This window comes from Phocoena phocoena, chromosome 19 (assembly GCF_963924675.1).
Source record: "Phocoena phocoena chromosome 19, mPhoPho1.1, whole genome shotgun sequence".
Lineage (NCBI taxonomy): Eukaryota > Metazoa > Chordata > Mammalia > Artiodactyla > Phocoenidae > Phocoena > Phocoena phocoena.
Window position 1 is genome coordinate 42,050,575 of NC_089237.1, and position 26,564 is coordinate 42,077,138.

General features: G+C 50.2%; 1 protein-coding gene across 2 annotated transcripts in view; it reads right to left on the reverse strand.

Moving 5' to 3' along the window:
* Nucleotides 1-37: 37 nt before the first annotated feature.
* RHBDL3 (rhomboid like 3) overlaps nt 38-26,564 on the reverse strand; it is a 42,438-nt gene continuing 15,911 nt past the window's right edge. For both annotated transcript variants that reach the window (XM_065896932.1, XM_065896931.1), the window contains 6 exons: nt 22,560-22,784; nt 19,265-19,413; nt 16,921-17,033; nt 11,317-11,417; nt 3,221-3,281; nt 38-309 (listed from right to left, as the gene is read on the reverse strand). In XM_065896932.1, coding sequence (XP_065753004.1) covers nt 38-309; nt 3,221-3,281; nt 11,317-11,417; nt 16,921-17,033; nt 19,265-19,413; nt 22,560-22,784 — 921 coding nt within the window. The remainder of the gene's footprint in view (nt 310-3,220; nt 3,282-11,316; nt 11,418-16,920; nt 17,034-19,264; nt 19,414-22,559; nt 22,785-26,564) is intronic.

The following is a 26,564-nucleotide window of genomic DNA, read 5'->3' on the forward strand; positions in this document are numbered from 1 at the left end:
TTCTCCCTCCCCTCCCCGACCAAGGTCCTCCAGGCCCTTAGGGGGGCGGCGGCAGCTTTAAGTCCAGCAGGGTGTAGGCAAAGATGTTCCAGAAGACAGCGAACAGCACAAAGACGGTGTACATGGCCACAAAAATCCACCAGAGCGACTGGTCCTGCAGCCTCTGCTCGTAGTTCCTCAGGATCACCACGCCCAGGGTGATGCCTACAGCCACGCCACCCAAGTGCGCCACGAAGCTCGGGTGAGGGCACGGGGGATAGGCTGATGGGTGGAATCGCAGCCACACGGCCCGCCCAAACTCCATACTCACTGCAAGGGGAGGAAGCACAAAGAAGTCACAGGAGGGCCACGGGGCGGGGGCTGAGCAGGAAGCCTTGCAGTCCATCCATTCATCCAGCCGTCCACCCACTGATGCATTCACTACCCATCAGGCCAAGCACTGTTTGCTCTGTGCACTGGAAATATAATCGTGACGATAACACACAAACCTCTGTCCTCCTAGAGCTCACAGGGTCTGGAGATGGACCAGCATATAGTTACGTATGTAAGATAATTTCAGTAAAAGAAATTCTATGGGGGAAAAATAGGTGATTTAAAATCAAGGCCACATTTAAGGAGGGGGATTCTTTAGTTTGGGGAATCAGATCTTCCTAAAGGACTGACATCTGAATATCAAGAGAAGACCCTAAGAAGAGCGTTCCAGGCAGAGGGGACAGCTCTGTGCAGAAGCCCAGAGGCCCTTGCACCCCTGCAGGTGTGAGTCCTGCAGGTTCAGTTTCCCCATCTGTATCAAGTCTCAGCCTCTAGGTACCAGGCTGCACGGCCGGGACATTGATAACAACCTCAATATGTGCTAGCCCTTTACATTTTATAAAGTGTCTTCATGTACTAGTTCAAAACCCTTAAAGAACCCTCAGAACCAGTGCTTCTGTGGTTGGAAGGAAGGGATGAAGGGAAAGAAGGGCAAAGAAGGAATGGAAATAAACAATCCCAACAAAGTGCTGGAATTTAACCTTAACGGATTCTAAAACGCCCCCATCCCGCTCTCCAATCCATCGTTCTTGCACGAACTTCTTGGGTTGGCCAGTCCAATGGGGATGTACTCTCTTGAAAGGATAAGTGCTGGGAAATTGTGCCATTTCATTACCTACCACCCAAAAAACACCAAGTGTGGGGATTCTTATCCCTATTTGACAGACTAAAGCCTTTGAGGGGAATTTTCTACTTATTCGTTACCAGTTAATTAACCAGGGCACCTCTCTCCACACTAACTGTCCCAGAGATGCCAACACCTCGAGGGATGATCCTTCCCCCGGGGAATTGCCCAGCCTCCTGGCCTGGATCCTGCAACTCCAGGGGTGGCCAATAGATGGCGGAAAAGGAGCGGCGAGGGACGCCCACAGTGCCCTCCCACACGCCTCCCCAGGCCCTGGGGCATCTTCCTGCCTTTGCTTCACAGGCCCTGCGGTCCGCAAACGAGGTTTGAATGGCATTGGTTCCAGCTCCAAAACCACATTTCAGTTTTTATGCTGCTTGGAGTTGGATTCTTCTAAACAGCAAGACATCATTCTGTTCCTTTCCTTGCAAACAGACAAACTCAGTCTGAGCAAACTGGAGGCTATGCTCCCCAACTGCTCCCAGCCCACTGCCCCCCCACGGCCCACCATGGCCCCGGCTCAAAGATTCTGTGAGTTTTAGGGCTGGAAGTTCCTCTCTGGGATTAGAGATCCTCCAACCCCATCCAGGAAACGGAGACCAGAGGGCCCTGAACGCCAGGGGTACAAGGGATGTAAAAGTGGATTTAAGTGGAGCCCACCCAGGCCCCTGCTCCTTTGTTCTGGCTCAGTCTTCCTCCTCCCCACACAGCAGGTAGCTGACCCAGGCACAGTCCAGGAGCTCCTGCCCAGCCTGGCTGAAGTGTGGGGCATTAGAGATGACACAGGCTGGCTCTGAACACTGGCTCTACCACCTCTAGGGCGGGTGACCCCAGGCAAGGAACTTCACGCTCTGAGCCTGTAAATTAAGCCTGACAATAATCCACTCTTCATAGCCATGTTCTGGGGACTGAATGAGAGTCTGTGTGTCCCTCTTCTCTCCTCTGTTCAGACTCATTTTTCCCATCTCACAATGAGCCTCTTGGCCTCTGGTCTCATCCCCCTCACTCAACATCCTCTGCATCCTGCAGCCTGATGAGTGACTGCAAACTCAAAACCGTCAGTCTCTCTCTTGTTTAAAGGCCTCCAGTGGCCTCCCAGCACATTCAAAATGAAGCCCAATTTTTCTCTTTGCATTTAAATCCCTCCATGATCTGACTCCAATGACCTCTTACATAATCACACACAGTCCTGAACCTCCTGGGGCAGTTTTGTTAACTGAGTTGCCAGCCATGACCCTTCACCCACCCGTGTCTTTGTTCCCGCTGCACCTTAAGTGTCCTCTTGCATCCTGTCTATCTGGCAAACACCTGCCTGTCTTTCACACTCAAAATGCAGGTGGACTGACTTCTCCCAACTAAGGCCCCCATGGCACCTGTTCACGGGGGTTCATGGATTAGCTACAGTTTGTGAACCTGCTGAACTGCGAGTTTTAGAGTGTGTGCATGTGTGTGTGTGTGTGCGCTTCCAAGGAGAAGCTTCCAAGGAGATCTCAAAGGATCAACTCCATGACCCAAAAGGTGAAGAAGTTATTTTTCTCACAAGGAAAAAATATTTTTTTTCCATTTCTTTAATTCTTCATCTGTATGAGATGACGGATGTTCGCTAAACTGACTGTACTAACCAGTTCATGACGGGTGTAAAGTCAAATCAGCACGCTGTACGCCTGAAACTTACACAGGGCTGTATGTCAACTATATCTCAAGAAAGCTGGAAGGAAAAACATTTTTTTAAATAAAAATACTGAAACCAGAAATTTTTTTGAAATAAAAAGAAATAAAAGCCAGAAAAGGTTATTCTTCTTGGTATGACCATTGAGCTGGACACTAATCCTGCATGCCCTTTCCCGTTTGCAGATTATACATCAGTGAAAAGTTGAAGAAAGGTTAGGTAGCAGCATCGTAGGCCAGACCCTCTCATAACATCCCTACCATGTTGCACATTGTGGACACGTCTCCCTTTTCTTTTTGACCACAAGTCCCAGAAGGGCAGGGACTGTGCCGTCTCTACATCCCCCAGGCCCAGTACAGGGCTCCCCTCCCCCAGCCTGCCCCGTCAGAACTTACTACAGATCAAGGCCACCGCCATCCGAAGCAGCTTGAATTGACACTTCATGCCTGACCAGTTCTAGGGAAAAAGGAGACAGAGTTCCATTAGTTCCAGATCAGACCACTCCTCTGCAGAGGGAACCCGCTTAGGAAAACCTGACATTTAAACAAATCATCTCCATTAAATCCTGAATGAGCCGGTTGTGGTTTTGTCCCAGATCACACCAGCATGGCTTTGAGATTTCAGGCAATGGTAAGTTTATTAGTGTCATAAAAGCTCTCAAGCTGCACGAACAGAGGAAGAGAATCTAGATCCTGGGAGATGACAGTCCTTGTTTCCCTCACACAGATGTCTTGACGGTTGCCTCAACTGCTGGGTCCCACGGTTGCAAGGGGATGCAGGACAGCAAAGCAAGCCAAGTTAAAGCAGAGCCATCAGGATGATAAAAGAACTCAAAATCCTCCATCTGAGGAACGAATGAGGAGACGACTCAGGGGTCAAATTCATTGCCGTCAAGTATGAGGTGAGTCAACGCAGGAAAGGGCATATTCAGTGTAACCTGTAAGCGGAAGACTCAATGGATGAAAACTTCAGAGATTTTTTTTTTTAAGCTCAGGATAAGCTTTCATTTCTAATAAGCTGAGCTGTCCAAACAAAGATGAAGTGATCCACGGGATGGTGAGTTTCCCAACATCGAGGGGTTCAATGGGGGCTTCGCATCACTCAGAGAGGATGCTCAAGAGAATCAGGCATTGGAAATGGGGTGGGCCAGACGGCCTTCAGACAAATCCCTCTTTCCCCTGAGAATCTCTGAAACTCTGAACCTCCAAAGCAGATAATCGAGTACAATTACTCACTTTATGAAAGGACTGTTCAATTTACAAAAGACTGCGCCACAGGGCTCCTTTGAGGGGCACTCCTGCAGCGCTTTCAAAGCTCGATTCCATTTACCCAGAAGCAGAAATGAGCCTGGAATCTTCCTGGAACACATCAGTCCTAGGGTAGGAGGCAAGTGGGGACAGCGAGGGCTTCTGTTCCCTCCCACCCACCTCCCCTGCTTCCGCTGCCTGGCCCAGGCCCAGCTCAGGGGCACGTCTTGAACTCCTTTGACATTGGGGGACCCATGCGTGAAACTTGACAGAGGCCCTGAACACTGGCATGTACAATAATGTCTATGGAAGCTTCACTGGACCAAGCAGGATGCGGGAAGCTGCCAAAAGACAGAGAAATCCTGCCACATTCGGCTTCTTGCCCTTTGCCTCCCTGTTATTCCCTATTATTCCTCAATGACCTGAACCTCACAAAAGGCGAGGTGAGTGACACACGGCCCCTCTTTAGGTGGGGGAGTCTAACCTCTGCTTGCTGACATGTTCTGTGCTAAAGGAGCAGACGGCAGGACAACACTGTCACCTGCTGGCATCTGCCCCCAGGGGACCCTCGCTGGGAGACAGGCAACAAAACGGGAGTTGGTGCCCTCCACCGGATCTGGCCACCTAACCCGAGCTAGCTCATTTGGCCGAAGGTCAGTGGCCCCTCAGCTCCTCTCCAAGATGAAGCCCAAGGATGGGAGGGTCCTTGGGAGTCACCTGATGGGCCATCTCCACCCAAAGGGACACCCCTGCCAACAAGCTGACAAGATGGCCCTCCAGCCCCTGTGACCAGGAACTCACCACGTCCTGAAGCAGCCCCGTGAAGGGGCTCCACTCACTGAAAAGTTCTTCCTGCTATTGTCCAGGCAGGCTTTGTCTCCCTGTGAGGTCCACCCATGGGTTGTCATTCTCCCTTAAATGTGACACCCATGTTCACAGCAGTGTTATTCACAACAGCCAAAAAAGTGGAAGCCAGCCAAGCGTCCATGGATGGATGAATATAGAAACAGAAGGTGGTGTATCCACACAATGGAATAGTACTCAGCCTTCAAAAGGAAGGAAACCAAGACACATGCTACAACTTGAATGAAACTTGAAGACATTACGCTAAGTGAAATAAGCCACTCACAAAAAGACAAATAGTGTTTGATTCCACTTGTACGAGGTACAGACTACAGAGGTAGTCAAATTCATGGAGACAGAAAGTAGAATAGGGGTTTCCAGGAGCTGGGGGAGGGAGGAATGGAAGTTGTTAAATGGGTACAGAGTTTTTGTTTTGCAAAATAGAAAGAGTTCTGTGGACAGTTGGCGATTCATATGGATATGGAACACTTCTAAGATCCCTTTTCCTCACAAAAACCCTCTGAAGGGGCTTCCCTGGTGGTGCAGTGGTTGAGAGTCTGCCTGCCGATGCAGGGAACACGGGTTCGTGCCCCGGTCCGGGAAGATCCCACATGCCGCGGAGCGGCTGGGCCCGTGAGCCATGGCCGCTGAGCCTGCACGTCCGGAGCCTGTGCTCCGCAACGGGAGAGGCCGCAACAGTGAGAGGCCCGCGTACCGCAAAAAAACAAACAAACAAAAAAAAACAACCCTCTGAATATTTTACCTGAAGTCTCTTTCACTGTGTTCTGAGTGACAGTATCAGGCAGAGTTAAGTCTAGAATGTACTGGCCGCTCTCTCCTTCAACTGAGGTCCAGGTCCCTCTGGGCCCTATCTGGGACCTGTCTAAAAAAGCACTGTCTGTATTTTTGGTCTGGCAAGACCACTGGTGTGGTGGCTCAGAATTCCTTTTTTCTAGTGTCCTCATTTGTAAATCTGAGATAACAACAGTACCTAACTCATTACCCACCTCATGGTTTGTTGCGAAGGTGAAATGAATTAATATGTGTAAAGAAGAACACTGTCTGGCACGTGGTAAGAGTCATCTAAGTGCCTGATAGTATCTGGACCTGGGGCAAAGATGGTGAGTTTGCCCTGCAGAGCGGCTTCAAAACTTCAGAATCTCTGCTAAGTCAGACAGAGAAAGACAAATACTGTATGATATCACCTACATGTGGAATCTAAAAAAATTCAACAAACTAGTGAATATAACACAGAGAACAAATGAGTGGTTACCAGTGAGGGGGGAGGGGAAATATAGGGATGGGGGAGTGGAAGGTACAAACTATTAGGGGGTAAGACAGGCTCAAGGATGTATTGTATAATATAGCCGATATTTTGTTATAACTGTAAATGGAAAGTAACCTTTAAAAATTGTATAAAAATAAAAAAAATTTTTTTAAAAGAAGCTTCAGACTCTCAATGACCTTGGAGGAGGCCGGGGGGCTCCAGTTTTGCAACATGGCTCCCAGGACCAGCTTCATCTACCATACCTGCCGAGCCCTGGAAGGCTCTGAAGTTTGCCAAGCTGATCTAGTCATCCCACTCTGATCTGCACTTGAGGGTCCAGGTGGGCAAGTGCAAGGTCACAGTGAGTAAATGTCGAGCTTGACAGGGTTCCCAGTCCAGGGCTCTGTCCGCCCACACTTCCAAGGCAGGGTCACATTCTGTCTGTCCATGCTGGCTGCCCCCAGAGCTGAGCAAACATCAGTAAATGAGCAGCCTCCCAGCAGCTGAGGGGTTAAACTAGAAAGTCACTCCTTTCCACCAGCTGCCTCATCTCCCCCCCTCCTCCCCATTATTCCCTCCAATAAAATAAGCACAGTGAAACAACAGGAGAGAAGGAAAAAAATCTCACACAGAGCCAGCGCTGCTGCTGCTATAAATGTTGAAAAGCCTGCAGGCCCCTGGGGAATATAAACTTTTTTCAGGTCCTTTAATTTCATTCTCTACCAGAGCCTCACAGGGTGAGATGGTAACTCACAAACGACAAACAAGGCAGTAACCAGTCCCCTAGGCATCTTGCTCACCCAGTCAGTCAAGAGCTCAGAGGCTGAAACCCAGGAGAGGTTCTGTTCCCAGACGGCTTTACATAACCCCAGTGGAAACAATTTCTTGTCAAATCACTTCAAGAAAACCCAACACAGGAAACAAGGAAAGCGTGACACAGATAAAAAAGAAAGCACGACACAGATAAAATTACATTTTATTAAGTAAAAATCCTACAGAAGGATTTTTACTTAATAAAATGAACCTTATAACAGAAATCTTCTGTGACTTTTCGACAACAATCTTTCCTTGTGCTTTGACAGTATGGTTCCATTTGCAAAAATTTAGATCTCAAATGTTTTAGAAAAACATCTATCATATGGGGCAAAGTTAAAGAAAATATCTTGTATATTTAAAAATGAGGGCTACCCTGGCGGCGCAGTGGTTAAGAATCCGCCTGCTAACGCAGGGGACACGGGTTTGAGCCCTGGTCTGGGAAGATCCCACATGCCACGGAGCAACTAAGCCCGTGCGCTACAACTACTGAGCCTGCACTTTATAGAGTCTGCGGGCCACAACTACTGAGCCCGTGTGCCGCAACTACTGAAGCCCACGAGCCTAGAGCCCGTGCTCCACAACAAGAGAAGCCACCGCAATGAGAAGCATGCGCACCACAACGAAGAGTAGCCCCCGCTCGCTGCAACTAGAGAAAGCCCACGCACAGCAACAAAGACCCAATGCAGCCAAAAATAAGTAATAAAATAAAATAAATAAATTTTTAAAAATTAAAAATAAATAAATAAAAATGAAACTCTGTCCTATGGGCCCCAGCAAAAAGCAATTAATAAATTATTCAATTATGTGTGCCTTTATACTGCTAGAATTTAAAATAAGAAGTCTTGATTACAGGTCTTTAATGCCATCCAGATCATCTGCTGAAATATTTTTTAGATTTATTCCCTTGATGTAAACAAGCGTTTTGAAACTCAGAGTGTTTTTTATGAAAAATAAGACATACTTTAATTTAAGGCAGAATCTCTCACTTAAACAGAGTCCTGAGAACAGAAGTGTTCAACATTTTTCTGTTATGTATCTGTAATGTATCAACATTTTATCTGAAGCATAAAGGACACATTTTCAGATTATTCTCTGTACAGATATCAGGTGGAATTTATAAAGATAAGGAATTATATGTATAAAAATATATAGGGCTTCCCCTGGTGGCACAGTGGTTGAGAGTCCGCCTGCCGATGCAGGGGACATGGGTTCGTGCCCCGGTCCAGGAGGATCCCACATGCCGCAGAGTGGCTGGGCCCGTGAGCCATGGCCGCTGAGCCTGCGCGTCCGGAGCCTGTGCTCCACAGTGGGGGAGGCCGCGGCAGTGAGAGGCCCGCATACCACAAAAAAAAATCAATAGTCTAAACATATACACACTACTATATATAAAATAGATAATGAACAAGGACCTACTGTATAGCACAGGGAACTCTACTCAATATTTTGTAATAACCTATATGGGAAAAGAAACTGAAAAAGAATAGATATATGTATATGTATAACTAAGTCACTTTGCTATACTCTTTTTCTTGTTTTGGCCGAGTGGAATGTGGGATCTTAGTTTCCCGAGCAGGGATCGAACCCCTGGCCCCTGCAGTGGAAGTGCAGAGTCTTAACCACTGGACAGCCAGGGAAGTCCCTGCTGTACTCCTGAAACTAATACAACACTGTAAATCAACTATACTCCAATATAAAATAAAAATTAAAAAAAAAAAGAACTCTCCCCACACATTTGCTAACATTCTGGGGAAAAACAAATCGATAGTCTATCTATTAGGTTGAACCACATGAAATTGCCAATGCCTAAATGCTTCTGACCCACAGAAACAGCAATTTCATATGGTGTGTCCTAATGTGTCTCCGAATTGCTGGGCACTGAGCTAGCTTGGGTAAAGACAGCCTCTTGATGAAAGGAAACTGACCTAAGGAGGAAGTGAGTGTTTTTCACTGTCCAATAAGCACCACACAACTTTCTAAGGGAAAGGCTACCTTATGTCACACTCCAGGGGACCCCAAAGCTCCCCGTTGGTCAGGGAAAGCCACGTCCTTCTGTAAGACCGCTGGGCTCTTGGGTGGGACAGCTCATCTGCACAGCCACAGGCTACTTGCAGAAAGAAACATAAACTGGAAGAAAACCGCTCTCACACCCCCCTCCTCAACCCCATGCCCCAGCCCTCGGTCCGGGTCCTAGAGGTGGTCTGCCCTCACCACAGGAACTTCTGGGGCATCGGGGCCGCTTCCCAGGCGGTGGGAAGGGGTGGAAAAGGTCATCGTTATGAAGTCCTGTTTGCCTCTTCTTCCTTAGTTGTGCTGGCTCATCCCCTTCATACACAGATGCACCTTGGGGGGAAGGGGAAGGGGAGGGTGGCCTTTCCTCCCCCTGCAGAAAGGAATTGGGGCAGGGGGAGGGGGGAGTGGCAGAAGCAGAATTCAGAGGAAAAGCTGTATCTGGGGAAAGCTGTGGCACTGATACAGAATGACCCATTTAAAGAGCCAATGTGAGGCGGCCCTGGGCTCCCAGGTGTTTAGCAGACCAAGCCAAGCACCCCGTGTGTAAACATACTGTCACACACCCACCCGCCCCTGCTGTAGCTCTCTTTCTCTCTCAGTGTACAAAGGGGACTTTGGTGCAAAGAAAGGGGATGGTGCTGAGGAGCAGGCTAGGTGACAGTGGCAATAATAATGAAGAAATGGGGGTGGGACTTCCCTGGAGGTCCAGTGGTTAAGACTTGTGTTTCCAAGACCTCCATAAACTGCTGTCACTGAGCATTCACACATCTGCCACGTGGGTGACGACAGTGATGGAGGAGAGAGGTGAGAGCAAGAAGACCCCAAAGAGAAGCTACTCCTTTCCTGACAGTCCCTCCTGCCCTCCCTCCGGCCCTTCTCTCCCTTCTTCCCCCCAATTTAGTGGGCACCCTCTGCCATGTGTCCAGCCCTATTCCAGGCACTGGGGAAAAGATGAGTAAGATCTGGGCTCTGCCTGGAGGCTCCTGGGCAAGTGGGGGCATCAGACAGGGTGAGCCAAGCACTGCCAGTGACTCCTCTTTCAGCCTCCAAACTTCAGACTGCTTCTAAAACAAGGAGGCCGTCTTGACCTCCTCTGAGACTATCAGGTGGCTTCCAATCGCTTGCCTTGAAGATCCTGTCTCTATTCTGAGTCTACCCCGGCCTCTTCCGTGGGGAGTCAGGAATTAAGTTCACACTTAGACTGAGTGGTTATTTTCACTTTATGTCATTGATCCCATCTCATCCCATTTCACAGATGTAGACACTGAGGCACAAAGCAGTAAAGTCATTCGCCCAAGGTCACTCTTTAGGAAGTGGGGAGCTGGGATTCAGATCTGGGAGGAATAACAGCTCCTGCTCTTAGCTAGTTACACTAGATTGCTCTTCAGGAAAAGGCAAGGAAGAGCATGAGAAATGGAATGACGGCGTCCAGTCGCTTTGAAGGGCTGGTGGAGGAGAGCGACACTAGAATGACTGCCAGGAGATGTGGGTTCAAGTCCCCATTTTGCCACAGATTTGATTGTGGCTTTGGACAAATCACTTAACCTCTCAGAGCCTTCTTTCCTGTTTGGGACTTTTGATGAGATCATCTCTAAGATCCCTTTACTTTTTTTTTTTTAATTTTTGGCTGCGTTGGGTCTTTGTTGCTGCAAGCGGGCTTTCTCTAGTTGTGGTGAGTGGGGGTTACTCTTCGTTGCGGTGCGCGGGCTTCTCATTGCTGTGGCTTCTCTTGTTGTGAAGCATGGGCTCTCGGCACGCGGGCTTCAGTAGTTGTGGCATGCAGGCTCAGCAGTTGTGGCTCACGGGCTCTAGAGCGCAGGCTCAGTAGTTGTGGCACACGGGCTTAGTTGCTCTGAGGCATGTGGGATCTTCCCGGACCCAGGCTCAAACCCGTGTCCCCTGCATTGGCAGGCGGATTCTTAACCACTGCACCACCAGGGAAGTCCCTAAGATCCCCTTACTTTTAACAGCCAATGACAAACAACAAGTTACAATCACAACGCATGCTAGTGGTCAAGGATTTAAACTTTTTAAAGTCACTGAGTAGCAAACAGTTGGAATAGGAAGATGGGCAAAGCCATGGCTGGAGAAAATATGAATCATATATGGAAGGGTCCCACTGGAAGTATCCCGGCAGAGGGCGAGGAGTGTCCTTAAACTCAGCTACTGGCCAAGGCCACCTGGCGCTTGCCAAGCCCGGGCTGGAGCGTGAAGGAGGATCTAAACCCCAGCTCCAACAGATTAACGCCAGGCCCAGCGACAGCAGAGGGGAGGCCAAGAGAGGGCTGCTGGGACAGGGGGTGCTCACCATCACGATGTTGGCCAGATGGGCAGAGACAAGCGCATACACCCCTCCAGAGGAGCCCACCACTGGTGCGGTCATGTCAGCCACAGACACCGCCAAGGACCCTGGTACAGAGAGAGATGGAGAACTCAAGGATGCTGGAGTCGGCTCCCCACCCCAGTCCCAGGCCGCTGCAGCCTCGGGGCTGAGACCCCAGAGCAAGAGGCTCGCTCTCTTCCTCCCTTGATCGCATGTCACCTCGGAGCTTCCTAGAAGATTCATTTATGGCCGAAAGAACCATTTGGTTCAAACTTCTCCTTTTACAGCCGGGAAGCAAAGTCTCAAGGAGAGAAGTGACTTGCCCAAAGTAGAACTCTGCCACCCAGATCATCTTGCCTGGCAATCCAGCCTCCCCTTGTGCTATCTCAGGGTTCTGAGCAACGACAAAAATAGTAGCAGTAGTTCTTGCAGAAACAGCTACCCCTTATGGGGCACGGTGTGTCAGACACCGGCCAGGCATTTTACAGACATCCTTCCCTTTGACCCTCAAGCCCACCCTCTGAGGCAGGCACTAGTAGCCTCACTGCAGAGATGAGGCTGAGCCCAGAGTCACCTGGTAGGAAGGGCTGGAGCCAGGATATGAGTCCAGGTCTGCCTGACACAAAGCCCGTGTGTGCTCTCGGCCTCTCTAGCAGCCACTCCCCAAAATGGGTCAGAGGTCGACCTCCACCCTCTACCCTCGCTCTCCTCAACAGCATCCAAAAACCTGCCTAGCATCACCTCCAACCGAGTGAAATGACAACAGGCCAACAGGATCTCCAGAGCGGGGCTTCTTTGGAGGAAAAACGTCCTTGAGAAGTCCCGGGGAAGAGAGAAAGATGATGTCATACCCTCTGGGGGAAAGGAATGGTAGAGACTCTTGGTCTGGAGGATGATAAACTTTCATCCTGGGAGGGAAGCAGGGCAGAGAAGAAGATGGGAAATGTGTTGTTCTGGTCTCATTTAAGTGTGATCAATGCTTTGGCTTTCAGGGAAGGACACAGGAGACTAAAAATAACTGGGAGTTAGAACCCAGGGCTCAGAGGATGAGAGGTGGCCGGCCTGGGTGAGTGTGCAGAAATCACCACTGGAAAATGCCCGCAGGCTCAGGAGCCAATTAGCTGCTGCTTGGGTGGAGAGAAGAGGGACAGGCAGAAGGCCAACTCTGCAGGCCCTACAGGGCTGGAGGGTTCACTACTTAGCAGGAGGCAAGGCCCGGCCCGGGAACCAGCGTGCCTGACACCCTGGGCGTGGAGAGGCCCCTGCAACGTCATGTGCCTTCTCCCTGGCTTGCCGTCACCCCCAGACCACTCTCAAGGCTTCTTGTCTCACTGAGATCCTCGGAGGAAGAGATCCCCACAACAGATTCTTAGTCTCAAGGGGAATGTCATCTCTCAGGAAAATACAAACCGTCATGAACTAAGGACACCCAAGTCCTTCTCCCCTCCCAGGGCAACTATAAATCTTTCTTCTCCCCTTTCATGATTTCCCTCTGGCTTTAATTAGGTATTGATCTATTGTCAGATAACTTTCTTTTTTTTTTTTTTTAACTGCCTAGCCATGGGGTCAGCCCTATATAACAGGAAAAAGAAAAAAAAAAAATCCCAGGGTGGCCAACGGGCAGGCAGCGGGATCTGCATGACAAAGGATTCCCACGCTCTCACTCTCCCTGGCGGCAGGGCTGGCCGCAAAGGCTGCACTGCAGGGCTGCACAGGGCTGGCTGCCCATTAACTACCGTCTGGACAGAGGAAGCCCCAGCCTCCTCGGGGCTGGCCTCTCTCCTCCACGTAAGTCCCCACAAACCGGGGCAGATTCTGCTCCCTCGGCCTCCCTGGTGGGATCCACCAGGACAGGGAGGCGGCAGGGAAGCCCCCAGGGTCCAGCTTCCGTGCACTGACCTTTCCCTCACCCTAAGGATGGATGAGAGTCCTGACCCCAGGACCAGAGGTCAGTCTGGATTGTGGCAGGATTATGGGATGGGGGCGTGACTGGTTACTTGTGTGACCCTGGGCACAGCTCCTGAATTCTTTGGGCTTCAGTTTTCACATCTGTGAAATGAGGAGGTTAGTCTAAGGCTTTCTAACTTTTGAACAGTGAGACACTGTTTTCAAAGAAACCTGACTCACACCCCTACCCCATGGTGCAGAGAGCTGCTCTGGCTGAATGGGGATGGGACCTGGGGAGTAAAGTCTGCCACCCACTGGAGGGCATCTCAAGGGTTCCTTCCAGATCAGAAATACAATAATCCAAGTCTTGGCCTAAGATCCAGGGTCTGAGGTTCGGATCCTGGTTCTAGAATCTGGAAGGTGACAATCTGGATCCACCTGCCCTCCATTTGTGGTAGAAAGACTTTCCTTGGGCTTCCCTGGTGGCGCAGTGGTTGAGAGTCTGCCTGCCGATGCAGGGGACACGGGTTCGTGCCCCGGTCCGGGAAGATCCCACATGCCGCGGAGCGGCTGGGCCCGTGAGCCATGGCCGCTGAGCCTGCGCGTCCGGAGCCTGTGCTCCGCAACGGGAGAGGCCACAACAGTGAGAGGCCCGCGTACCGCAAAAAAAAAAGAAAGACTTTCCTTAAGTGACTGCAGATTAGACCTGGACTATAGGGACTAAGAGAGGTCAAGTATAAATGTACGTATGCATATCAATAAAGTAAGACACGTCATCCCAGGACAGAAAGCCAGGGCCAGGCAGGATTCCCGATGAACGGAATGGATCACAGTTCAATAAAGGCCAGTGTGAACTCCTGGAGGTCATGGGAGCAGAGGACGGGGAGAGAAAGGCGAGCCGGAGTGACACGCCACACCTGTACACAGCAGCAAACCAAAGGATCAGTGCTAGTCAGGGCTATGAATTTTCCCCCAAAACCCTGGGTCCATGCCAGCACGGGGATGAATTGGTGACTTTGCCATTATGCACAGCTGCGATAATTTTAGCCTGGAAAATTTAAAGCAGGTGTTCTCCAGCATCTCCCTTAGCCGTTAAAAAACCCCCAAACAAATCCAAATAAAAATTGGCAGAACATCTACCTTTAAGCAGTACAACTTTATCTATGTATGTACTCTTTCACTTAGTTTACAAATATTTGTTGCTTACCATGTACCAAACCCTGTGCTAGGCTCTGGGGATGCATCCATCGCTTCTGATCTATATAATCTATCATAAAGCTGGGCAGAGCAGCGAAGAGACTGGATCTTAAAGTATTTAAACTCAGCTCTGTAATCATTAGCCGGAAGTGAGATGCACGTTGGCTTTCAAGCATTGGCTAGAAGCACCGGGCGGAGGAAGGGTTTCCACCCCAGTTCTAGGGCTTCTTGGCTGAGCAAATAGAGTCATTTTACCTCTTTGAACTGCCTATAAAATGGGGGTGTCAGCACCTACCTCATAGGATGTTGTGATGAGAAGAGCAGATAACATACGTGTGAACCATTTATCACATACCTGGACTACCAGACACGCTCAGCAGAGGTTAGTTATTATGGTTACAAAATGCGATGGCCTTGGATTTGGAATATTTTCATTGGGCAGGAATTAGAGAGCACGGGTCAATGTCTATTAAGACCTCCCTTGGTTTCTGACAAATTATGTGCATAAAGGATAAGGCCTTTTAATTCTCGTAACACTGTGATAGTGTTAGAGCACAGCCTTTGAGGTCAGATAGCCTGGATTAGAGCCCAGCTCCACCACTTACGACTGTATCTTCTTAGGCAAGTCACTTAGCGTCCCTAAGTCTCGGTTTCTGTATCTGTAACAGATGGAGAGTTAACAGTTCCTGCCTCATGGAGTTGTCGTGGGGATTAAAAACAGCCCGCACAGGACAGGCACCTGATAAGTATCGGCTATCCGGTCAGGGTCTGGCTGTCTGAACAGGACCCCTTCTCTGAGGAGGGATGCACACAGAGCAGAGAGGGAGGAAGGGGTACAGGCAGGTCAATCAACTCAATCCTGGAGATCAGTGATTTGATGTGAGGTGACCAGAATGCCCTCTGCTCTGAATCAATGACTCAGATAGAACAGCACGTGTAATTTGCTTTGCAATACAGCCCCACGCCCTCAGGTTTAGTTGGAAAGCCCCCGTCTGCCTTTACACCATCTCCTTCTGCACTGGCATCACTGGGAGGTGATACCTGCACTGTCTTCCCGCTGGGTGTCATCTGGTTTGGGCGAGGCCTGAGTCATCTTGAATCTATGTCTGTCTTCTAGGTTACTGGCACTCCCATCTAATTAACTACCAACTGCAAGTGTTACGAGCATCTTTCCTGTTCCTCGCCATTAACCATCTGGGTCTCTGAGTATGTCGGCATGGAAAATGTGGCTCTAAATCCCCAGATGTCGACACTCAGGGGTGTGTCAGTGGCTAAGTAAGTCTGGCACACAGAGATGTTCATCAGACCTTTTTTCAAGGATGCAGACGGTGCTGGATTCTGGGAGAAGCTGGTGTGAGTGCTGTCCAAGGTGGCCAAGTTTTTAACCTCAGCACAGGAGTGAAGGAGACAGCGCTGGGCCAATCTCCCAGGCTGAGGGTTCACGAACTAGCAGACCAGCCTCTCATGGGATGGGGGTGTGTGGTGGGACCCTTCCCTCTTTGATTCCTGAAGTCATTCCACTTACCTCCAGGGTCCCTGCCTGACCACTGTTTACAAAGCTGACGCTGCCCTGCTCTCCTGATGACAACTTCAATGCCACTCAGAAAGGATTAAGATCTTACTTAAACGTACACACAAAGCTCCCCAGGGTACAGCTGTCAGGGGGGAAGAGCTGAGGCGGCAAACCTTGTAAAGAGAAAAGCCAGCGATAAAGGTGGAAACATCACGAGGGAGATCCCTCTGTTCAGAAGCCCAGTTGGTGCAGACTTTTCCTGCAGAAATCTGCTCTGCTCTCCCCACCTCATCCCAGTGCACCTCCCCTGCCACTGGGGAGGGGGATAGGGGGCTGGCCACTACCCTCAAGCCCACAATGATCACTGTCATCACCTGCCATGTGAGCTGAGCCAGCCAGGGCCCCAGACTCCTCCAGCTGGCACGAGTGCCCACTACCTCCTAGGCCAGACTCTCTCCGGCCAGCCGTGGGTCAATCAAGGGCCAGCCCGGGCAGAGGCAAGATCCCCCTTAGGGTACAGATGCTGGCCTGGCCAGGGCAGGTACCTGGCTCCACCCACTCCTTGGATGTCCCCACAGGGATCTCACCTCCCTTGCACGGTTTATTTCATCCTTCACCTCACTCCGCCCTCCTCACGCCTGGCAGGCAGATCTCATCAGTTCCCTCTTAAAGCTTAACAGGGCCAAGAGAAGGTAAGGCATTTCCCCAAGTTCCCACAGCTGCAACACGGCAGTGTGAAGACTGAAACTCCGGTCAGTCTGCCTGTTCCAAATGCTGTGCTCTCCCCTCCTTTGTCATCACATGCCTCCCTCTCTGGGTGGCAGTTCCCAGTATCCCCAGGGAAGTGGGGAGATTTGCCTGGAGGCCAAGCCTAGTAGTCAGGAGCCTGGATGGTGAGGGTCCTCTGGAAGTTGGGGCTTGCTTGACCTCATGGGGTCTCCTAGACGCCCTGGGGAGGTTCACCCCTGGGGACACGGGGCCCACCTGCCTACCTGCCACGACACCAGCCACATAGACAAGCGCAATGCGGGTTGCTCCGTGCACCATCTCCAGGGGTACCCCCACCAGGAGCTGCAGTACCACATTGAGTCCCAGGTGTTCTATCCTGTACAGAGAGATCACATTCATTCATCCATTCATTTAGCATGCCACGATGCTGGGGATCCAGTAGTGAACAAGACCCTATAGCTGGGAGACCTGGTGGTCTAGTGGTTAGGACTCAGTGCTTTCACTGCTGTAGCCCGGGTTCAATCCCTGGTTGGGGAACTGTGATCCCACAAGCCGCGCTGCATGGCCAAAATTAAATTAAAAAAAAAAAAGACCCTATAGCTGCCTTTGAGGAGCTCACAGTCTAGGGGGTGGAGGGGAAGGAATTACAACGCAGACAGACCATTTTAGAGTGTTCCTTCCACCCTCCCTGCCAGCTGGGACAGGAACACAGGTGCAGGGCTGGGGGGTGACTGGCAGTGTCTGCACTTGCCAATGAGGGGCTAACAACGGTCAAGATCCAGCAACTCTAGGGAGGGTGATGCAAGAGGGAAGAGATATGGCAACATATGTATATGTATAACTGATTCACTTTGTTATAAAGCAGAAACTAACACACCATTGTAGAGCAATTATACTCCAGTAAAGATGTAAAAAAAAAAAAAAAAAAAAGGATCCAGCAACTCCATCAGTTGACACAAGAGAAGCTGAGGCTGTGTGACTTAAAGTCACACAGCCGGTTAGTGGTCAGGCTGGGACCACGGCCCCGGTCTCTGATGTGCGGGACCTGGTCCATTATCCAGGCTACTCAGTCGCTCCGGCTCGCTATTGTATTTGTAAGACCTACTGATATTTAAAGAGAAACATGTTTTCCAAACAAGTGCAAGCACGAAAGACATCTGTTAGAGCTTAGTATATCAAAGTTACCCTCCAGTTCCTGTGGTGTCCGGATCTTGGTTCATGAGGAGACAGAAGCATGAAGTACCTCCCCGACCCTGCTCCTCAGCCTGTGAAGCTGAAGCTGGGACACAGCAGGCAGGGCATCCATCCGCTCAGGCTCAGAGTGGAGACGTCCATCAACAACCAACCAGAAGTCTCCTCACGCCAAAGCACCCTTCCCAGCACGCGCAGCCAGTTAGGGGGTGGCTCTTGTGCCCCCTTTAGCGGCTCAGCAGGAAGGGAGGCTCACAGGGGAGCTTCCTCTTGGCCACTGTGGGTCTTTCTGCCAAGGAAAGAGCCATGGGGGCCGGGATAATGCTCTCCCCATTGGCAATCCCAGGGACAGGCACCCACAGGGCTTTTCCATCACTTCTCTAGAAGAGTCTGTAGAAGACACCGCAGAGGTCTGGTGTCCGGGGACTCTGATTTCCCAACTCCATGCTTCTACTGTGTAAAAACAGTCTCCAGCCAAGACCATGCTCTTCAAGGGACTTGGACCTGGGTGGTCGCCTGGTCCTTATCATGGGGTAGGAGGTACCAGTGAGAACTGATTGCACTCCAGGCCCCAAAAAAGGCCACACGGCTCTACAAACAGAAACTTTAAGTATTGCGAGAGTTCCTCAAGAAGACTCATGCCACCATATTGCGAGACCTCCTTTCAATAAATCTGTCCTTTATTTCACTTATGGGGCACTCACACACATGGTTTATGGACAATGAACCTGGCGGCGGACCACATTTCCCTCTTTGCTTTGGCCGCTAGGAAGTTCAGAATAAATTTATAACCCACTTATAGCAAGTACATAGCATCACATGCTGTGTATATGCTAAAAAGCTCTCTGCTGGCTTTTTAGCATTTTCCTCTATTTTCCCTTTCCCATACACTTTTTTTAAAAATAAATTTATTTACTTTATTTATTTATTTTTTGGCTGCCTTGGGTCTCCGTTGCTGTGCACAAGCTTTCTCTAGTTGCAGCGAGTGGGGGCTGCTCTTCATTGCGGTGTACATGCTTCTCATTGCGGTGGCTTCTCTGGTTGAGGAGCACAGGCTCTAGGCATGCGGGATTCAGTAGTTGTGGCACACGGGCTCAGGAGTTGCAGCTCGCAGGCTCTAGAGAGCAGGCTCAGTAGTGGTGGCGCACGGGCTTCGTTGCTCTGCAGCATGTGGGATCTTCCCAGACTAGGGCTCAAACCTGTGTCCCCTGCATCGGCAGGCGGACTCCCAACCACTGCGCCACCAGGGAAGCCCCTCTCATACACTCTTAATAACTTACTCATACAGTTTGGTATAAGTTTCAAGAAGCCACCTCAAATCCTGTGTCCAGGTAGATAAAAATAAAAAATAAATTTCAATCCAGGCTCTCTGGACCAGTTATTTTCCCACAGAGACTCTTGATAGAGTGTACTCACCCCGCATGCATGAAGATGTAGGTCAGGTAACGCCAAGCCTGTGCTCGGAGCTGTGGATGGTAAACCAGTGAGTTCTTCAGGTATCGTGGATGGGTTACCTGCAGCACAAATTGGTCCAGCGACACCCCATTATAGAGGAAAAAGGCAACCTGGATGAGAGCACAGAATGAAGAGAGCCTGTTACTAGGTGTGAAACTGCCCAGGAACCCCTCTTGTGCTGACCTTTGGAATCCCTGCGGAAGGAGGGACATCCCTACGACCAGAGCCAAGCTAGCTCTGCACCATCTCTTACCCCACTTCTGTTCGATTATTTTGTTAAATGTTCACAAAATGGTCTCTGCCCACATTTCCTCGGTGTTAAGCAGGAAGGGTTTGTAGGATTTTAAACTTTAATTCAGATAATAACTCACATACCCACTTGGGGGCTGAGGCAATTCCACATAAGTTGATTAAAAAAAAAAACTGTGGTAAAATACACATAAGGTAAAATTTACCATCTTAACCATTTTAAGTGTACGGTTCAGTGGTATTACATACATTCATAATGTGCAACCATCACCAACATCCATTTACAGTATTCTTTTCATCTCGTAAAACTGAAAGAAACTCTATACCCATTAAACATTAATTCCCATTCCCTGCCTCCAGCCCCTGGCAATCACCATTCTGCTTTCTGTTTCTATGAGTTTGACTACTCCAGGGACTGCATATAAGTGGAATCATACAGTATTTGTTTTTTGTGGTTGGTTTATTTCACTCAGCATAACGCCATCAAGGTACAGCCCTGTTGTAACACATGTCAGAATTTCCTTCCTAATAATCCTCTGTATGTATCTACTACATTTTGTTTATCCACTCATCTGTCAGTGGACACTTGGGTTGCTTCCACCTTTTAGCTATTGTGAACAATGCTGCTATGAACATGGGTGTACAAATATCTCTTTGAACCCCTGTTTTCAATTCTTTTGGGTATACACCCAGAAGTGGAATTGCTGGACCATGTAATTCTGTTTAATTTTTTTGAGGAACTGCCATACTGTTTCCCACAGTGGCTGTACCATTTTCCATTCCCACCAACAGTACACACGTGTTTCAATTTCTTTGAATTCTCACCAACACCTCACATAATTGTTCTTCTTTTTTTTTGGCTGCACTGTGTGTCATGCGGAACTTCCCCGACCAGGGATTGAACCTGTGCCCCCTGCAGTGGAAGCGTGGAGTCTTAACCACTGGACCGCCGGGTAAGTCCCACATAAGTTAATTTTAAAGATGACTGATGTGTACTTGTTTAAGCCCTAAGAGAGTATTTATTTGAACTATTTTTTCCTGGAACTCTTTTTCTTTCTTTAAATATTATTTATTTATTTGGTTGCGCTGGGTCTTAGCTGCAGCAGGTGGGCTCCTTAGTTGCGGCTCGCCAGCTCCTTAGCTGTGGCATGTGAACTCTTAGTTGCGCCATGTATGTGGGATCTAGTTCCCCGACGAGGGATAAAAACCAGACCCCCTTCACTGGGAGCACGCCACCAGGGAAGTCCCCTGGAACTCTTTCTAGAATGCAAAATTCACGTCCCTTAATTTTAAGGATGTCTCAGGTATTGATCTGGGCTATAGGAGTGATGTCTTCTCCAGTAACTGATAGGGGTTTTGCTCCTATACTAAATGGTCCCAAATTCTTGTGTTTCTTTACGACTCAGGTTTGCTTTTACATTTTCTTTTGTCCTCTCCCGCAATGCCTGGGTGTCAGCATGTTGTTGACCGGGTACTACAATGTTCTTACTTCCTATTGTTGGTTGGTAGGGAGACCCTTCTAGTAGCTTCCCACCATGTTCACTGTGTTATGGACTCAGAAAACCAGGTTACTAGAACTGTATGTAAAACAAAAACCTTGGGCTTTAGTATAAGGACTCTGAAACAGTTATTTCATCGTTTTCCAGTTTCTTCTAGATTGGTGGCTCGAGATTACACAGCTGAGGTTTCTGAAAATCTGAAACCAATCTGGACACAAGATCGGACTCCTCTGGATGACCTTGGGCAAATTATTTTAATTTACTGGTCCTCAGTTTCCCCATCTGGAAATGGGGATACTAATTCTTACACTTCCACGGTGATCGTGAGGTTTAAAAACGATAAAGTACGTGAGGAGCAGGCATGCACTGAGGGAAGGCAGCTGTAATTCGTGTGTGGCTAAGCCCTCCCGGGCTGAGCCTGGGAATGGCTCAGGCCTCCCAGCAGCTGGACTCCCGGGGCTCTCTGGGAGCCGTTCTGTCCACCTAACACCATGAGTACAGGTGGCCTGGGAGCAAATACAGCTTCCAAGACAGCTTGTTATTATTGGCCCTCAAATAGAAGTTAATAAATAGACCAACACAGTAAGTGCTTGGAAAACAAGTCCAAGAATATCTCAGAAAAATCACTACTTCCACATGTACTTGGATGAAGCCAGAACAACACAGGAGCTCTAGCCTGCAGTCCAGATATTATGACTTAGAAAAAAAGAAGAGCGACGCCATGAAGCTTAATGATCCTGCGGTTTGATTCAGCAGGAACTTTACAAGAACATATGCAGGGGCGGTAAGTAGGCCCCTGGTTCTGGAAGAGAAACGATGGAGATTATAAAACGCCCGAGGGAAGCCAAGCATTGGTTCGTTCAAGACCTGGGGTTGGGAGGCCCGCTGGTTCTTGGGCTGAGGAGCGGAAAGCATTCAGAGCTCCTCATACAGGAGCGCTGATGCAGAAGGTGGTACTTTGGATTCTGTTATTTTAGAATAACAATAGGTATGGATGATTTCCTAAGGGGAGAATGTTCTTGCAAAATACGTGAAGCCCACATCTACCTGTTCATATAGGCTCCCTCCCATATGTATTTGTGCAATGCTTTTGTGTTCAGAAAGCACCACCTGCCGTTCTCTGGCTCTAAATAGGGGAGTCCTGTGGGAAAAGGAGGGCAGGTCTGGTTATTCCTACTTTACAGGTGTCCCAGGGGAGCACATGACTCGTCCGGGTTACTCACTCCAGGAGGAACTAAAAGAAGGTGTCTTCATGAGTTAGCCTGGCTAAATCCCCCGAATCAATGAACTAGCGACATTGTTTTTGCTGCTGTTGGTTTTGGTGGAGGTGGTCACATGGGGACTTTGCTGCAGGGTAATGATCTCTGTAATCTCTCTATGGTCCGGGGGTTATAACAACACTTGCGTGCCCTGTAACAGGGCCTGACTTGCAGTGACTTGCCCTTCCCCTCGTGATCTCAGATATCCTCTTGACCCTCCGGCAGCCCCTTCCCCACCCTCGTCCTTGCCTCCAGCAGCGTTACTGTGATCATGAACCAGGGCGGTGGGCAGCAGGTGTAGCTGTCGTAGTACCACTTCCGGTCAATCTCCCGGGGCAGGGTCTCGTATGCCACGTGGCGGATCAGTCGCTGGGAGAAGTTCAGCCCCTTCTCCTCCAGCAGGGCCTTGCTGCAGAGCCTGCGGTTGCCCTGCAAGATGGCCTGGCGGAAGCTGTTGGACCGCTTGTTGCTCATCTACACAGGAAACAGGGCAGGGGAGGGGGGTCAGAACCGGAGTCTCAGGGGAGCCCCATCCCGTTTTCCCAGCCAGCACATTCCTTAGACCAACCAGGCCTGATTCTACCTTCCTCTTTCTTCTGTAATAATAGTTAACAAGAAGTTAAATGTAATAGTTAACAAGAAGCAATATTCACTGAGCTCTTATGTGTCAGGGGCTGTTCTAAGCACATCACAGCTTGGCTCATTGATGCAACTAGTCTGCCTGCTAGATAAAGACCATGAATATCCCCATTCCACCAGACAGGAGACCAAAGCACAGAGAGTTTTAGGAACCCATCAAGTTCAAACCCAGTAGGGCTCCAGAGCCTGTATTCATATCCACTATACCTCCCTTCCACCCACTTGTCCATTATCCATCACAATTTCCTGAGCAACTACTAAGCATCAGGTGTTGCCAGACATGGGGATACAGTGGTGCTCAAGACAGATAAGTAACCAGCAATAAGTAACGGTTCAGAGTGAAGGCTGCTGCGGGAGCACACAGGAAAGAGTCCAACCCGGTCCCAAGGTAGTCAGGGAGGGCTTCCTGAAGGAGGTGGCATGAGTGAGAACTGAAGGATAAGTAGGGGTCAGCATCCTTGGTTCCCCGGAACCAGAACCCAAAGCTGTGCTTGTGGAAGATCATCAGCCCTGAGTGCCACCAAGAGAACTGTGATGCTCAGGGAGCCCCAGGACTGGCCCCTCCCCAGGCAGAGTCCTGGCTGCCTCACCCAGCGGTCAGCCTGACCCCCAGAGATCAGAGGCGGTCCTACTGACTTCCAGCCTCCCAAGGCTTCTGTTATCTCCCACCCACCCTCCACGACCACACTCTAGACCCTTCCTACGGGGAGATGTCCTAAAGACACAGCTCTCCCAACCCCAGAGCTCACAGTGCCACCCAGGGGCTGCTCTGTGGTTGCTGGGTGGGGATTATCAACATATTCCAGGGACTGTGGGCCCAGCAGGGACATCAGGTTAAAACTGAAGGCAGGAGTCCAGACAGGGCTGGGGAGGTGAGCCAGCCCAACCAAGGCACATGGGTTTGAAGCCCTGTCAGGGGGCAGGGAGCTGGGGAGGATCTGGGTTCAGACCAGGCCAGGTGGAACAAGCCTCCATCTGCAGTACCCCGTCCCCTCTCCTGGGTTCGGCACACACCTGAAAAATCTGGCTTAAGCCTCCCCCATCCAGCAGGCCTTCCTGGATGAACCCCTCCCAACGATGCCCTATTCCCATCCCCTCTACGCCTGCAAAGCTTGGGTCTGGTTCTTAGTGGCTTGGCGGTTCTGTTAATGCGGATAGGACTTGGGGCTCCATGATCACTACAAGCCCAAGATAAGACCATGTCATCAAATTAGTTTGTAGCCGTCCTCTCCCCCAATCCCTGGATGTGTACATGCACATGTGTGTGTACCACACATATACTCACAAACAATACATCTGCAAGACCCGTGGTGGGAAGGAGCTCAGCATAAATACAGGAGAAGCAGTGTGTACACACATACACACTCACCATTCAGCTGTGCCCCGATGTGCCTAGAACTGTGCCGGGCACAGCAGCAGCCATGGTCTCTGGCCTCACGGAGCATACAGGAGAGACAGATGCATAAACGGCAGCAAAAGAGGATGTCATCTTCATCATTTGGTGCGTAGTATCATCCCCACGTTATAAAGACAGGGATGAGAGCTTGGAGAGTGTAAGTAATTTCCTCAAGGACCCACAGTTAGTAAATCACAGAGTCAGGATTCAAATCCAGATCTGCCTGACTCTGGAGCCCATGTGGAGCTTTTGTGCCAATTAGATAAGGGAGCCTCTCCTTCCAGGTGGATGCACCCATTCCAGGCCTTGCTGAACAATGCCCAGGCCAGATTTCAGTCCCCATTCCTCTCTCTGCCTGGCATCCTTGTGCAGTCCACAACCTGCACACCCATACATGATAACCCTGGCCACTCAGCTGTAATGCAATGTGGTCTGTGCTATAAGACAGGCCTGTGCAAAGCACTGTGGGGGCTCTGGGCAAGGTTGGTTCATTCTGCCTGGGTTGGGGTGGGAAAGGGCTCACAAAGGATGCAGAGGAGTTAACCTGGTGGAAGAACATTAGAGGCAACAAAAACTTTCAAACACTTCTTCTTATTTAATCCTTGCCACAACCCTGAAGAGGGTCTCCTTTGGCTTCATTTTACAAATGGGAAAACCGGGGCTCAGTTTTGCCACTGAGTGGCAAAGGCAGAGCCTGTCGCAGGACCCAGACCCACCTGACTCCAGCCTCTGAGCTCTCTGCCCTGCCCAGAGCTTCCCCCCTGGTGAACCCCTTCTTAGTCTTGGCCTCCAGGGCAGCCCTGCTCACAAGAATCCAGGCTATGGCTGGCTGCTCCAGCTCAGAATTCAAATAGAGAAATCTCGATGGTAACAAGTAATCTGCTGTTGTGAATTCACACGGATGACTCCACGAACCCCCAGCTGGAGAGAAGCAGCTCCCCTGGCCCAGCCATGCCCTCACTCTGCCCTGGGCTGAGCAGGGCATGCAGCAAACACGCTGGCGCTGGGGCTGTGGACGAGCCGATGCAGGCTCAACTCCGTGGCCTGCTCTTTGCTGGCACTGCTGGGTTCCCAGTCACGGGGCTCACCTCCATGGCCCATCCCATGAATCCCAACTGTCCCCAACTCCCCTGCTTATCTGAGCTCTGCACCCCCGCCCTCTGGGAGATCTGCTCCCTGGGTCCACTCTGAACAGCAGGTTTCTTCACCACTAAAAGCCCTACAGCTGCTCCCTGCAATCACGCTAACCTCTGGGCAAAGGCAGGTCCTTAATCAAGAAGCAATTAAAACAATGCCAAAGCCCACACATCCACATCAGAGAGCAAACCTGGCACGATGGCAGGTCCTGGCTCCTCCATCACTGATGCTTTTGAATTCCAAGAGCCTGGGGACTTCACACCGGTCATTTCATGGGTGACAAGAAGAGGGGCGACTGTTTCCATTTCACCGATAGGGAAACCAAGTGGGGCCTTCCAGCCTCGTGTTCACGCTGCTAGTTCATGCAGCTTCTGCTCATGTGCCATCCACCCCACAGAGGGATGCTTCCTGCTTAACCCCACTGAACCCCACTCCAATCCCGCCGCAGTAGCCCCCGGAACAGCACAGCAGTAACCCCAGTGAGGAGGAAGTCCTGACTCAAGACACCAGACCACTGGGCAGGATTCACGGGCCTCCCGTCTCCAGCCCCTCCGACAACCCAGGACAGCTGCCAGCAGGTGTGATGAGCTCCGGCCTTCACCCATGTGCCCCGTTGCACCTGAAAGGTCTGCCCTGATCCTCCCAACATCCACTCCCCAGCTCCTCTCCTGCCAACGATAACCTCCCACCTCCCACTCCAAATCCTTCCTTTCCGTGGAAATGACCCCACTCCCAGCTCCACGGGTGGGCACTGATTGGTTTGATTCAATCGGCACAACCCACTGACCCAATCTAGGCCAACTGGAGGAAGGAAATCCCAGGCCTCACGTGGGAGCTACCACACGAAGAGTCCCTCTCCTCCCCTGCGTGGTGAGGCCTGAGGGCATGAGGGCTGGAACAGCTGCAGCCACTTTGCTGCCACGATGGTAGGGTCTGGAATTGCCTGGGGCTTTTTTGAGTACTGCTGACACTGTAGAAAGCAGAACTGACAGATAAAGAGAAATTGGGTCTTTGTGATTTCCTTTCACCTGCTGAAGCCTGGACTTCTTCAGTGCTGCAGACCAACAGATCCCATTAATTAT